General features: G+C 41.2%; 1 protein-coding gene across 29 annotated transcripts in view; it reads right to left on the minus strand.

The window, feature by feature from the left end:
• mef2aa (myocyte enhancer factor 2aa) overlaps window positions 1-15314 on the minus strand; it is a 156258-nt gene that overhangs the window by 62916 nt on the left and 78028 nt on the right. For all 29 annotated transcript variants that reach the window (XM_088641378.1, XM_088641383.1, XM_088641374.1 and 26 more), the window contains one exon: window positions 8971-9174. In XM_088641378.1, the coding sequence (XP_088497504.1) occupies window positions 8971-9174 (204 nt within the window). The remainder of the gene's footprint in view (window positions 1-8970; window positions 9175-15314) is intronic.

A 15314-nucleotide genomic window follows, 5' to 3' on the forward strand; every position in this document is an offset into this window, starting at 1 on the left:
TAAAAGCTATCAAATTAAGAAACGACAGGGTGTGTCTATAGTTGCCACCCACCATAAATTCAGCTGGCCACATGACTGCAATTTTAACTGGAACAAGGCCAAGGAAATTCTTAAAATCCTACCTAAAAATCTCCCCGTTCAGACAGTTAACACATGGTTTGCCCAAACACCCACAGCAGTCAGCAGAGCGGTATTAATATCAACTCACTCAAAATGTATCTGCCTTCAGGTTTCTGCTGCAGTAAGTTAACAAGTACGTACAGTACATGTAGATAAATGCACACAGCTACTGTACCATCATTTCTACTCCACATCTGTGCCTCCAGATATACAGCCATCCTGACAATTATTAAAATACACTTTATAGTAAACGTAGCACAAAGTGTGTGGAAGGAAGTAAAAGGCTAAATGTTGTAACTCAATAATATTAAAAACTTTGCATTGCGGTCAGGGGGCACTGCCTCAGAATTCTTCAGACCCCTGCATTTCTTGAGACAAGCAAGAAAAAAGACAGACATTAGTGATTTACAAAACAGGCATTATATTGTTAAGATCACCGGTATCACTATATATAAACGTGCAAGCCAAGTCAAGCCATTCCTGTTAGTTGCCAGCTTTTCTCAATGAAACACAAAGGCCAGTTTGGAGATAATAGGCTCGCTCCCTTTTAAGTGTTACTGAAATTGACAATTGCAAAAATGGCTCTGCAAGATTTAATCTTGCAATGCATGAGCTGCACGGGTAGAGCAGAGAGAAGGGAGGGGTGGGGGGTGAAATTTGTTATCACTCCTGAGCGAGACCCTTGCAAGTTCACTGTGCAAGCTGTGTCACAGAAGTGAAATTAAAAACTATCATAAAAAATATTCAATTTCAGCTATCATTGCCATCATGGAATAAGATATGCTTCATTTGTTTGATGAACTTTAATCCAAAGTTCCAGGAAACAGATGTGCACATTCACTTTCCTTGCATAGTTGCAAAACATCATGCACTGAAATATTTCTGGTGCTGAAAAATATATACTGTCCACAGACCAATGTAGATTTCTTTATTGTTGGTACAATAAGCATGGATGGTTACACAAAACCAAAACCAGACCTTCCCAGAGATATGAGTGCTTTTCCTGCTCCTATGACTTGTAAAGTCTGTGTACGTGACTCAATTTCCTCTTGCTTGCCAACATCTGTAATCTTACCTTTCTGTGTTACTAGTTTAGTATTGATTTTAGATTTCATGGTATTAACTTGTGCTGATGCCATGCAAACTACACAGCATGATTACAAGGTAATTTGGGCTTTCTGCTTTGTTGTTTTGGAACAACAACAAAAAGGAAAGAGGCAAAGCTGTCCAGAGAAGGGTACAGAGTATGAAATGGGAATACTGTGGTATCAAAAGCAATAAATAACCCTAGCATTTCATAATACAGAGAACAGATTATTGCTATTTTTTCCATAACACACATATAGGTTTTAGTCCCTGGAAACTGAACTTCTGTTTACAGTAGCACACAGGGTTTTAATGTAGTCTGTGGTTTGGATGTTTTGTTTTTCAGATGTAATGCACGGCTCGATAAATGAAACCTGTCTTAAAAAAACAAGGATTGTGTAATTGCCATGACCAAGTCGAATGCACCTGGCATTAATAACAAATGCAATAACAACTATTTGCATTAAAACAGAGCAAGGGTACTTGGACACATACAGTACATGTAAACAATATACCCATATAAACTGACATATTGAACCTATACTTCATTGTTAGCATTGCTACTCAAACGTTTGCTTCAATGCTAGAACAGAAAACTAAACAGTGATGTTCAAATGGCATGTGTAGCACAGCCACACTACAGCAAATCAGCAAATCACTAAAGCATGGCACAGACTGGCATAGATGGTGCATGCAGATGTCAGGTATGTTCCACCATGCAGTCGGCTATATGTGTTACTGGGGACTGGCTGTATGCATCTAGCTAACCTGCTGCACTGGAACTTGATTTGGTTAAGATGTGGAGATATAGTGCACAACCCTGGCCGCAAACCTGAAGCAGACGATGATAAGGAGACCGGGACACGTCTCAGAATGTTATCAACAAAAAGACAAGCTCTCAGCTTGTGTTAATGGCAGCCTACACCACTGCACTACTGCCAAAATGATTTAATTCCTTCACACAAATCTTAACGTTTTCTTTACTGTTCCTCCTGGATTTATGTGCTCTATGGCATTGAGGTATCTATATATATATACAATCATTCTGAAAAATAAAATACAGCTAATTACATTCTTCTCCAAAAGATGTTTCTCAACGACTTCTAAACTAAACCAGAAAAAAGAGTCAACTATTTATCCTTTTCTGCTGTTCTTTTTAACGACAGCAATTGTCACCTGTGCATACTCCATGAATTTCAAAACCACATGAAACAAAGAAATGACTGCCAATGTCATTTTGTGTTGCTATAAGAAAAGGCTGGATTTGCCTATACTGAATCCTGGTTTATATGTTTGTTCCAGGAGGCTGGAGCAGGAAAAGACACTTGTTCCAAATGAAAAGGTCTGCTCACCAAGAGGTCTACTTTTTGCATTTTGGTAGTGTTATTTGCAACTTGCAGGCATGGTATTTAAATAACACTGCAGACACAAATTTGACTGCTGATGCATCTCCACGTTCAGGCACTAAAAAAGAGCTGTTCAATTTAAGAACACTGCCTCAGAGTACTTTCAACACAGCTCTGAAACCGTCTTCAACATTTCCATTTATGTTTGCAAATGTTAAATTTCTTTTAAGTGTTAAATTCCAGCCTTCTTGTGTGTTGTGTTAGTAAGTGTGATTTATTCACCCATGATCTTTTCTGAAACAGTCCCTAATCATTTACAAAAACAGAGTAATATACAAATATATATTATGCATAGTCTGTATTCTATACACAGTATGAAATTGTTCGTTTACAATGACAGTATGAGGCTGAATAACCATCCTGCCCTTTTGGTGAAGAAGTAGTGGATGCATTTCTATGTAGAATGTGGTATAATGAAATTATTTAAATTACCTGCAGCAGCATTTTCATTAGGGGCGCAAGTACGATTTAATCTAAAAATGTCAAGACAGTTATCATAGGGGCTTTGTTGTAGTGATCTAATAACAGACTTATTTGCTACACTGGCTTAATGCTTCAGTTTACTTACTTCCACTGTCTAAGGATCCCCCAGTGCAGTTACTGTAACACTAATGAACATGTTGGAACCACATTTTGACCCTGGGCAAGTCTTCCATCTCCAGTCCACAAAGCCATAGCCTCCCAGCCTCTTGCACTTACTGGTCAACTACAATAAGGCTGCAATAATGAGACAAGCAGGCTGGTTCCCTTGCATCATGGAACAGATTGCCTTAAAAAAAAAATCTTACATTATAAAATATGTACAGTACAATAACTTCAGTAAACATTTAACATTTTGTAACAATCTACAAGACTAACTACTCACTATTCACATTTGTGCAACTTGATGCCCATGCTACCTTTTGCAGAGAAGTTCAGTACTATACACAAAACGTGTTTTACTGTAATATTATATTTCTTCTAATGCATTTCAAAAACCTGATTTTGACCCTACTTTGCTACATTTCTGCAAGATAGAAAAATGCTGTTTTATCACTGAGCCCATATTATAATAAAATATCTGACTAGCCCCCATTGCACTTTCAGACAAATGCATTGGCATTTGCATATTAGATCTCCTTAGATTATATTAACCAGCCTGATCACTGATACACCGTGTGTGTATGTGTGTGTGTGTGTGAAGTGGTTCATGGAACCACCCACTGCGTCTATCTGCCTTTCTCAGAAAGGTCACCATCTCTTCACAGCTTCTGAAACTGTGCTTAGAAAGAGGTTAAAGACAAGATAAAGCGCATGCCAACTGAAAAATTAATGTTGAAGTGATCTGCACTCCACAATAGGAAGAGAAACAATTCAATCCATACGAGCTGTTATGTTAGATTAGCAGAGAATGGGACTGAAAACTAGGCATGTGGCAGCCAGCCAAGAAGTTTGCTATTAAAACCACTGATCCTTAAAGACTCAGCAAGCCGCCAAAAATCTGCACATTGCTACAGACAGGGGAAACGTTCTTCTGTTCCTGCACTGTTGTCTGTTAACTAAAAGCTTCCTTAAAATTTTAGCCATCAAAACAGGGAGACACAGATGGGATCATGACCGCTTTTGATCAGGGGATGAAGGGGACAGGAGGCCACCAAGGGATATTTTCACGCTACATTTCACCTGTCGCCTGGAGTGTGCTTCTCTAAAGCATGAACGCAGCCCCCCTCATCCCCCTCCCTGAAAACTCCTCCCCAGCCAGCAGTCTGTTCCAGTCCCCAGCTCCAGTCCCAACTGCAAGACAAGCTCAAGACAAACCCCATACCCCTGCACTGGTTATCAAACTGCGCCTCAGGCACAAGTCCATCTGTGGAAAAAACTGCATCTGTTCTCCCTAACTGCAAGGCCAGTCCTTTATCTACAGATGGTAGGACTGAGCAGGAATGTGACCTTTGATTTGGCATCACACATATAACGGGAACGTATGTCACCCGATGCAGCTCTGAAGGGACATGTTTCATTCTCCAAATGAAGCAGGGAGCATTTGAAAGATTTTCTCAGGCTGTTATCAGTTGATTTTGGTTATTCATTCTGTGCTTTTTATGTCTCCATGTGAACCACATTTCAACAGACACATTTAAACAAGCAATATTCATTCTGAAAGCAGGGAGAGAAAATGCAGATTTCTGCAGCCCTGGAAAGAGGGCAGGGAGATCCCTATTACTGATCTGAAAAGGATAAAGCAAGGTGAAAAATATAGACAGGAAACAATGGAGTAATATCACACTTTTATAGAAGTTCAGTTTAACAAACCACGCATAACCTTTTTTTGCTTGCTTTTTCAAAAGCACCTTGCACAAGGTTATTAATCTCACTCTGTCAGAAAGTCCAATATTATTACATGAACCCCTTGCAATACAGATACATGTATATGCAAAAATACATTTACCAATATTAAATGACTTAATATTTGGAGTTAATCTGTCCAATTATGGAATAAAAGGTCATATTCAGTCAAGAAAATGAATGTTGAACAGAACTTAATTGAAGCTTCATCACAACTACAAAGCATACTACTACTACAGCATAAAGTATATACTAAAGAAAAGTGTCACCTGAAAAAGAGCAATTATAACTAAACATACTTTTAACAGGTGAGTTTGTCCACTATCTACAATGGCAATTGTTTAACTACATTTCCTTTATAAAGGTAAACTTGTAGTCCAAAGTCAAAGACTGATACCTAGTCAACTTAAGTGTATGCTAGAAAGCAGAGCAATGCTCTCCATCCAGCGTGCTGCAGATCTGTGTATGCCATCACCATTAAAAACGAAAAGCTGTTTGATAAAGGTTTATGTCAGAATACATCAGATCTGTTATCCATTGGTAAGCACTAATTCATTTACCCCCTCAAAAGGCACTGCATCTTTCTCCTGAAGGACTACAGCAACCCCTTATGAATTCTGTACAACCACGAAAAAGAAACAAACCGCCTATGGCCCTAATAAAACAAGAGGAACGCACGGGAAAACCAACACTAAACACACTGAAACAAAGTTTTTCGGAGCCGTTTCCAGCACTTTTATTTCCCAATAGGTGCGTTGACTGAATCCTCAGACGTGGTCAGCATGCCCAACGGTTCCCGCGTCCTCCCTCGTCTCCGGGTCTGGTTCATTAGTGAGAGGGAGTGGCAGCACTCTGTTAGGGCGGTGTGACTCCTGCTCAGCCCCCCCTCCCCCCCGGCTGGAAACCTGCGCCACTAGCAGCAGAGTCGTGTTTTCTGCACAGATGCTGCTGACTGAGCGGGCAAGGACAGATCGCTATTGTGCCGCGGCGGGCGAGGGCCTGCCGGCGGGAATGGGCAGGGGGACTACGTGGGAAAGCGCAGCCTGTCTGTGCCGCCCTTCAGCTGTGGATAAACAGCTGGCCGGGGTCCACCATCTCAGCTCAGGCTTCACATAAGGTACACGAAATACCAACTCACTTTACACGCAAGAGAGACATAATATACTGTAATGCAAAATGCCTTTTAAAAAGGCGGCACATTCATCCTTTTCAGAAAATAAAACCCCAAATGATGCTATGCAGGCAACTGAACACACAGACGCAGAAAACCATTTGCTGAGCAGCAAGTGGAGTTAAGCCCTTCCTCTCTGAAAATGCAACAGACCGTGTGTCGCCTTCTGGGAAGGAGGGAGAAAAACAAACAGACCAGCCTGTGATGGCCCTTCGGAAGGTTTTAAAAGACCTGAAATTTTTTTAAGGCGGTTCTCCTGACTCTAGCTTTCTTGATGATCTTAGAAGTAGAGGCAGACAGGTCCCGGCCTTCCTCCAAGCTTTCAACCAACACAAGCAGGGCCGTGCTGCTCAGCGCACGGTGCATCTCCAGCCAACTGGGCCATTCATTTTTAATGCAGGTGAGGCACAGTTCCAGCGCGATGGGCTCCTGATGGAAGCGAGAGGCCGGGTGGAGTGCTCGCACACCATTTGCAGCTCCGCTGAGCAGGTAATGCTTCAGCAGGCAAGTCAGCATGAATCAAGCGTGCAGTGCGGCCTCCCCAGTGGCTCGGCCAGCAGGGGAACTTATTGCCAGCACCGGCTGGAGCGCTGTGCTCTAAACCGCTTGTTCGATTCGGACTCTGCCGTTATTCAGGTGCCAGGGGCATTTTCCAAAGCCATTGAGTACAACTGGAGCAGTGCCGGTTTTCTGGGCTCTGCCCTGTAAAGCTGTGCTCTGTTTCCAGCACCCACCCTCCCTCTGATGAATTAACTCAGCCGTTGTCACCCTGGGGTTCTTTGTGCTGAGCCTGACACTGAAGGTCGCCACTCTTCCAGTGTGGAAGTTTTCTTTTCTAGTTCTCCTGCGTGTACCTGGGCTGTAGCAGTGCGCTGGCTTTCATTAAATAAAAAAATCAAACTGGCATACAATAAAAAAAGTGAAAACGTAAAAACCCTGCAGTGGAACAGTTGACCCCAGTTACAGCCTCCTTGAAGGCTCTAGATTCAACTCTAGACAACCTGCTTTGCATTCAGGAAACCTGATCTCCATAATCTGTCCTTAATATGTGCTAGCTTTTATTAGACATAAATATCAACATAAGTTCAAAATTAGACTTACATTAAGATTTAGCAAGATAGAAAACTTAGAAAAAAGCTTCTACGATTTAAAAAGAACAAAACTTGATTTGTTTTAAAAGAGAGAATGGGTGTGTTCGACCACCTTGTGCAATAGGCTCCAGAACATCATTTGTTTATTGTTTTTATTTCCAAAATGTGCTAAATCAATTCTCTCGGTAAGACAAGACATCGCGTTCAGAAGCTACTGAACACGTTCAAAACCACAAATGTGTCAGTGAACAGTGCTTGGATCCAGTAAAGATCGCAGTCACCCGCTGTTCTCCTTTCAGTGAAGTTTTTGGCACAAGGGATTGAGAGCAAATGCTTCAACAGATGCTTTGTTCTGTTACCAGTCTTTGGTCTTGTAGGAGAGGGCTGTCACAGGCCTTTAATGTGTATAGAAGCAGCATCATTGATGTCTGGATACAAACAGTGATGGAGGACTTGCATGTGAAAATCTGACTTTACAGTAACTGTATCTGGATTGGTAATAAGGTACCCCTCGAAAGATCATAGAGCTTGATTTATAGCATATTGTGGGGTAATTCTCTACTTTTGAGAAACCACTGCAAAGCCAATTATCTGCATTTTCTGTGGTAACAGTAGTGGTGCTTGAGTGGGCAACGCAGAAAACCTACCAACAGTATAACCGTTGAGGAAGAGATTTGTGTTTTTTTTAATTACAAGGCCATGTCAGACATCTGGATGTGGAAAGAAAACAGCTTTCTATTCACTGTAAAGTGGAAATGTATCACAGGGTGTTATACATACTTGGGGAAGGCAATTCAAAGGTGGGAACAGACTTAGGAAAAGAAGTCAGAACGGCTCTTTGGTTAAGGAATAACACATAATCATAGGTAAATTGTGCCCAGTTTTTATGCCAGATTTTAATATCCAGAATGAATCTCAGCTAATTCTCAAAACCTGTGCTAGAGAGAAGAATATGTGAACTACTATTCATTCTGCCATGATTGCAATTTTAAACTTCTACAAATACATTCATAGACACTGGAAAAAAATGCTGCTCTAAAACTTCCCTGGGTTGAATCATTTTAGGTAAATCGCAGCATTCAGTCAGACAATATTCCCAAGTTACTAAAAACCAGCTTGAAAGAAGAGACAGAGTTGGAATAAACTAACTAGGTCTTTACATCTCATACTTGTTGTGTTTCATCTGTTTTAAGTAGAAGAAAATCAGAATCTATTACTGCCTTAATTTGTTCCAATCTTCTGGGGGTCTGGACAAAGCTTGCTTGTTCACCTTTAAAAGATAAACTAGGCTTCCTTAGAAAATTAGAACTACAATGGAAGACCTGATTAACTTAAGGCTATATGTAAATATGAAACAAATCTCATTCCCGAAGTTGAATCCCAAAGAACATCACAGGTAAAATCCAATTTCTTCATTCAACAAGCTGACCCAATTCACAGACTCTTATGTAAATTTGATCAACACAGAACCATGCATTAAATACCTGCATTTATAGACATACAGTACATAACCCTCAAATAAACCAAATGCAGTTACTGAGCTGCAGCTCTTTAATATGTCTAATATAACACCAGTATTGTGACTGTGATAAGCCTTCAGTGTTCCTTTTCCTAATGACCACAAACTAGCCAGATCTGCCAGGACAGATATTTCCCCCCAAAATGCAGAATGGTTACTGCTAAAGTCAAGATTTCCAGTTGTTAACACAGATTAGCCCCAGACATGAACCAAAGGCCCACGTATTTGTGTTTAAAGGTGCTGCCCACTTACCTCCACGATGTCTGAGTTGGTTCTGCTCTCATGGGGCTCGTTGTACTCTGTATATTTCAGTAGAACTTTGTCCATATCAGTGCTAGCATACTGAAAGAGTTTGTTTGAACTGTTAAAAATAATCAGCGCTATCTCACAGTCACATAGTACACTCAGTTCGTAGGCCTTCTTCATCAAACCAAACTTCCTCTTCGTGAACGTCACCTGTAAGACATGAAGAAAGAAGTCTAAATGAATATCTGATATCAGTCCGATCATTTCAAAGCATCTAAATGTTGAGTCAAACAAAAACCATACACATGAAATAAAAGGCAAAAGAGACTCTCAGTTTCGTCTATTTGGATATTGGTGATCCATTTGTGGTTTTCAAGAGCCACAGATTTGCCAAAATCTGAAATGGTAATGCTGTGCCGTGGGAAGCTTGATTTAGTTCCCTGCAAGGCCTCCAGATATAGTCAGCCTGGACTTTAGGAGCAAATCTGAAGGAAATGAACTGAATGTTGAAGCCAGCTGAACAACTGCACTTTCACCCTCAGGACCTATACGTTTCCACAACGTCGGCCTGAGGTTCAGACTCAGAAACTCAGAAACGTAGCATAATTTTAAAACTCTTGCGAAGATATCTCACACATGGACGCAGCTGGTACTGTATACTCCCCTCCAGGACCACGGTCAATAAGAAAGCCTGTTCGTGTCAGTTGGTTGCGTGCAGGGGGTCATGGCTAGGATACTTACTCAGAAAGTGGGACAAGTGCCTATAGGATAGAAGGGGCATAACAACTTCAGCAATAACCTGAACCAACACACATGCCAAGTGTCCTGCCAGCAGGGCTTGAGGGCACTCTGTCTCTCAGCTTTAAAGGCACTTTAGGCAAAGAACTGTTTTTTTTGTTTGTTTCAGCATTAAAAGAGGAGATTAGGTATTATGTATCTCCAGTTTCTTCATACTGAAAATTTAAGATCAGTAAGGCATGACCTTCTCTCCCTAACACAAGTTGATGGATTAATTTGCCATATGGAGTTCTAACTCTTGCTTAGAATCTGAGTAGGAAAACCCTAAAAGGATCCAAAACCAACATTTCTATCTGCAATACTTCACTAAACATCACCTTATAAAGCCACGTTACTTGCAAGAAAAAAAATTCCAAAATCAAACTTAATTCAAGAGAATTAACCTCTACAAAGCATGTTTTTCACTAAGGAAAAGATATCAGCAATAAGCTGAACCAACAGTATATAGGCTTTCATAATATTGTAACGCATACGGCTGACATTGCAGGTTGTTCGAGCCAGCTTACCAGAGCAGTGACGTCACCGCCCTTCCCTGTGAATAGCAGGGACCTCAGCCGCCGGGCTGAGGGGAGATCTCCCTTTGGCTCAACTGGCTGGGTCTCTGGGTAGAGTCCCCATCGGTGGGGGGCCGACCTGAGGCGGCAGCGGCGTGTGCGCATACCCACGTGAACCCGAGAGCACTACATTATATTATATATGCACATATGTAGGTGAATTGTATATATACTGTAGGCTACATGCATGCACTCATGAAACGCATTTGGATGCAGCTGTCAAAAACTGCAATAAAAGTGAATGTGTTTGGATTCTAACACCAACAACACATCACATACAGGTACTTGCAAACCTAATCAGGATATCTTTTGAGCCTGTACTGTCCAGTAATAAAATACTCCAACCAACAATGACCTTGATTTATACCCAGAAACTACAATTAAAGCTTTACAAGGGGTTCTAAAAACACTCTGTTTCTGCAGCACCATACTGTGGAGTCACAGCAGCTGCACACGGTGCTTTAATGGGATCAGAGAGCTGGCAGTGTCTGTCATTCATTTCCTCATTAAAAAACACTATAGTACCACAGTGCTATAGCCCTCACATTCCTAGGACTCCTTCAAAAAACCACAGGGAAGATCCTATAGGACACACACTGCTGTGCAGATGTCTTAGACATTTGCATTGTTCTACTCTAAAAAAACAAATCTATAAAGATCTTCCACTGAAATTGTAGTTATTTTGTTTTAAACTAACAGTTGATCCTGGCAGATCTGTATTTTTTGTGTAGTACAAAAAGTAGTTCTTATGGATGTGGATATGGAAATATATTGTGCTTTGTGCAAGGAAGACCTGACAATCATCACGAATGATTTGATTGATAAATGTGAAGGATTAGCTACTACAACACTTCATATTGACACAGCTACTGTACCTACTCAAACTACTTCATATTGAGAGCTAATGTGATGTTTACCTTGAGCTGTTCATTGGAGGCTTTGACTTTTTCAAGGTGGAGTACTTAACAGTCAAGACAAAGGAGCAATGCACAACACCTGCAAGCATTCATAAGTGTTTCAGCTGCAGATTTCTGGAGCATTTTTAGACAGGCATCACGTATGGTTTGTTCAGGGGGATCGTTTGAGGATCAAATGTTAACATTTTAAATCTGAGCTACCTAGACGATGCTTAAACTGTAGAACTATACTGTTAACTGCACTGTAGGAATTAAAACTCTATTACAGGGTGAAATCTCATTTGATTTCTGTGACTAAGAGGATTTTTTTTTCTATATAATTCTATATAAATTGTACTTAATCACTATTGGCGTTGCATAAAAGCTTTCTATGAATGAAAAAGAATCCTCTCCTTTTTTCATATGGTGTGTAAAAGCTTTATATGTCCAAGTTAAGGGTTTATTAAGGGTTTTCTAGACACTTGAAGGAATTCAAAATGGCCACTTTGTGCATCGGACCTTCTACAAGGTGTTGACCAGTTCACCTGTGTATCAATTAATGGAATGACAGTCTGCCTCAGAGGCACAACCGACAGCAGCTCCAGACTCACTTTAAGATAAAACTACTTTATCTGTCAGTAGGATCAAAGAACATAAGATCATAAGAAAGGTCACCAACGACAGGAGGCCATTCAGTCATCTACAGTAGCACATTTGGTAGTTACTAGCTAACTGATCTGATCCATCCAGCAATTTCTTCTCAAAGGCTGCTATGTCACTGGCCCTGCCAGCTCATTGCAATGAGCTCTGAACATGTGCTGAAAGCACTGCTGCAAATCACAATCTATTCGCACTTTCAACCAGGCCTTGAAATAATAATACAACTGCCTCGCTCCACATCAAAATGATGCTGACACTCAATTATCCTTTTCGGTCATGTGTGCACTACAATCCTTCGCTAAACTGGGCATTTCAGAGTCAAAAAGAAAAACTTGCATTGTTTTGGACTAATGAAAAAGCATTTCTGTTCTGCCTATAATTGTTCTTAATCAGAAAATGTTACTGTTGCAGACCTACAGTAAGTGATTCTTTTAGGTCTTTTAGGAGAAGAGAGAAGAGAATTAAAACTCCACAGCTGCCCTGACAGTAAGGACACATACTCCTGCATCAACAAGAGATTGGGTATTTCATAGCTTGGGGGTCATGGTTAGTTAACATCATAGGAAGCACAAACAACTCACATCCTGCATGGAAATAAGCAAGAAGCTTCAGTCTTCAAAATCTACACCAAGCCTTTTTTATGACAGACACTACTACAGCTCATTCCTCACCTGATTTCAAATGGCTATGAATATGCATGAACTCCTTTCTGCAAGCATTTTAACACTCCACTTAAACTCAGATGCTGCTGAGCTCCACATATTATAAAAAGAATGTCAAGGGAGGGATCAGTCAAGCAATATACTGTAGGTCTCTACAGTAATTCTGCAACTAAAAATGTAAAAGAAAAAATGCCCCAAAACATCAGTCTCAGAATAGCAGACTAATCAGATAGGAATCAGTGGATTCTGTAGTTTTAGACAAAAGCCATGGTCTGAAGTAACTGTGCTGGGTTACAAGTTGTGTGTGCGGAACAGCAAGCTCCACAGAGACAGACATTAGTGTATCTTGTTGTCTGTTCTTCTTATTTATCCCTAGTCTGCAGTCAGTTTTCATTACAGCCATCTTCTTTCTACTTCAGCACAAATGAACTGCTTTCCCCAAGGCGTCCAAAGGCCGCTTGGCAGTTGTCTCCTCGCAATAAGAAGCTCCAAACATTTTTGTTTTTGTTTATTGGGTTGGAAAACAGAGCGCTGCCATGTGGGGGAATTATTAACAAATTGCACAGTTCAGACCTTGTCCGTTTTATGGCTGCTAAGCTGTTAAGATCGCACCTTTCAGCAGGAACCCCACCGAAACCTGACATTCCCACACTTGATTGCTCTTCATTGTGCTGAGTGTGCTCCTGCTGACCCAGGCTATTGGTTCAGCTCACGGGAGGCGAAGCAGACTGCGTTGCAACTGGACTGTGAGCCGCTTTGCAATCTTAAAGGAGCTTTCCTTATGGAATCTGAACGTTCACGTGCCGACACAGAAAATGGACAGAGACGCACTAAGGCCAAGAAAAGGTTATTAAGAAACTTTTCTGCTGACTGGCACAGACAGTTCACAGTCTGACCATTTAAAAAAGAAACTCCCAATCTTAGTTGACTTCTCTGGGGTTTTTTTACATGGAACTGTTCATGGTATAAATAGCAGGCTCCTGTACAAGTACATCACAGAGCTATAAACAAACCCAAGGTTTAGCTACCAACTACTTCTGTGTTTCTGCATAATCCATTTGATGCTTAGTTTTTTAGCAGATGCATATAATTACTATCAAAGTGCATCTTTAAAATAAAATGCAAAATAGACCGTGTTACACACTGTAAACACTATGTAAAGCTGGCTGTGCTGTAGTTGAAAACAATGGTCAAAGCCTATTAGGCTTATATCATGTTCTACTTTGCATGATTACAAAAACTACAATAGGAGTCTTCTATCAGAGTGCCAGCAAAATTCTTAGAGAGAAAAAAACTGAATAATTTTTAGTTTCTGCTGTGAAATAATCCCATGCTCCGAGCTGGCTGTACACCTTCAAGTGCCGGCAGGGCCTTCGTTCTTCCATTTTACTGTCACAGTTATCGCAATTGCTTGCTGGTCGCTGGTGAAGGCTCTTTCACACGCTCCCTCCGCCCCAGGTCAGACACAGGCACACAGCTCACCAGGCTGAGCTGAAACCTGGGCTCCGGCTGCCTGAAGCCGACTTGCAGAGAGGTGTCAATTTTTCCCCTACACAACATCTAAAGCTCTCAGTTGTGTGGTGGGGCAGCCCTGTCAACCCCGCGGGCTGGATGAAGGCAGGAAGTGTCTCTTTCCATGGCGGCGCAGAGGCAGGGGGAGCTGCGGGGCCAGAAGTGTACACATCAAGCGCCTGGCTTCTGAGGAACACGACATCACACTTCTTCTTCTGTTGCTACAGCTGTTTAAGTGTCACACCGCTAATTTTTCTTTCCTCGCTAAGCATCCTGAGCACAATCTTTTTACAGAAAAAAAGCTGAAGTCAGTCTCAGTCTGTCTACAAAATGTCTCTTCTGGAGCGCTGTGTTTGCGGTGGGGGCCGTGGCAGGTCCCACTGGTGGACTCCTTCATGTCTTCCAGAGGAGCATTTGTTTTTAAAAGAGTACAAGTTCTTTGACTTAAAAAAGAGGGATGTTACTCAAATAATCATAGCCAATGAGGGGAGGTACAACACGTCATTACTCAGAAATGCTACATTGTGTGGTTCTTTGAACTCTTCAGCTCTTGCATTTTACTTACAGCACATGTCAATGCAGTAGATTGGCAGCTCTGGAGCCCACAGAAAGTCATTTTCAGCAACTAACCCGCAGATTTCAAACCTTAAAAAGATCTGTTTTCCCCCATACTAAAACAATGGTATTTTTAGACTCTCATGCAGAGCTGTGGTTCCTGAAGGGAGCACAGGCTAAGGAGAACAAAGACAAATCTTTGTGCCTTTTCACACACCCATGTGCCAGACATCATCCCAAGTTAGAATGTGAGAAGCTGCTTGTCTGTTAAGGTAACAGACATCACCTCCCCATAAAAAAAAACATGTTGAGGAAAATTCGGTCTAAACTCTTCTGTTTCTTACAGTACAAGGTTAACAGATGGTCCAGCAAACATAGAAGACATATTCTGCCATACTCTACGCAAAGTGCTTCCGCTAGTTTTATATGGGATTCAAGCTCTTTGTCTCTGATGATCTTTTATCTTTCATCTGTATTTATTCTGTGAACAGCTGTGCTTGGCATTTTCCCTTTCTCCCTCCCTCTTCCCATCTCCCACTTCCGTTCTTTTTTCTCTGTCTTTCCCGTTATTCTTCCTTTCATTTTTCTGTACAATGGCAAGGTCAGACTCAATGTGTCTTCTTGGATTGTAAAGAAATGAAGAAATCCTGAAGCAAGGAAGGCAGACAGGACGCCTTGTTATTAGAAGAGAACAAAGTCTCCCCAAGGCTTTA

Source organism: Lepisosteus platostomus, chromosome 7, assembly GCF_059453375.1.
Source record: "Lepisosteus platostomus isolate fLepPlt1 chromosome 7, fLepPlt1.hap1, whole genome shotgun sequence".
Lineage (NCBI taxonomy): Eukaryota > Metazoa > Chordata > Actinopteri > Semionotiformes > Lepisosteidae > Lepisosteus > Lepisosteus platostomus.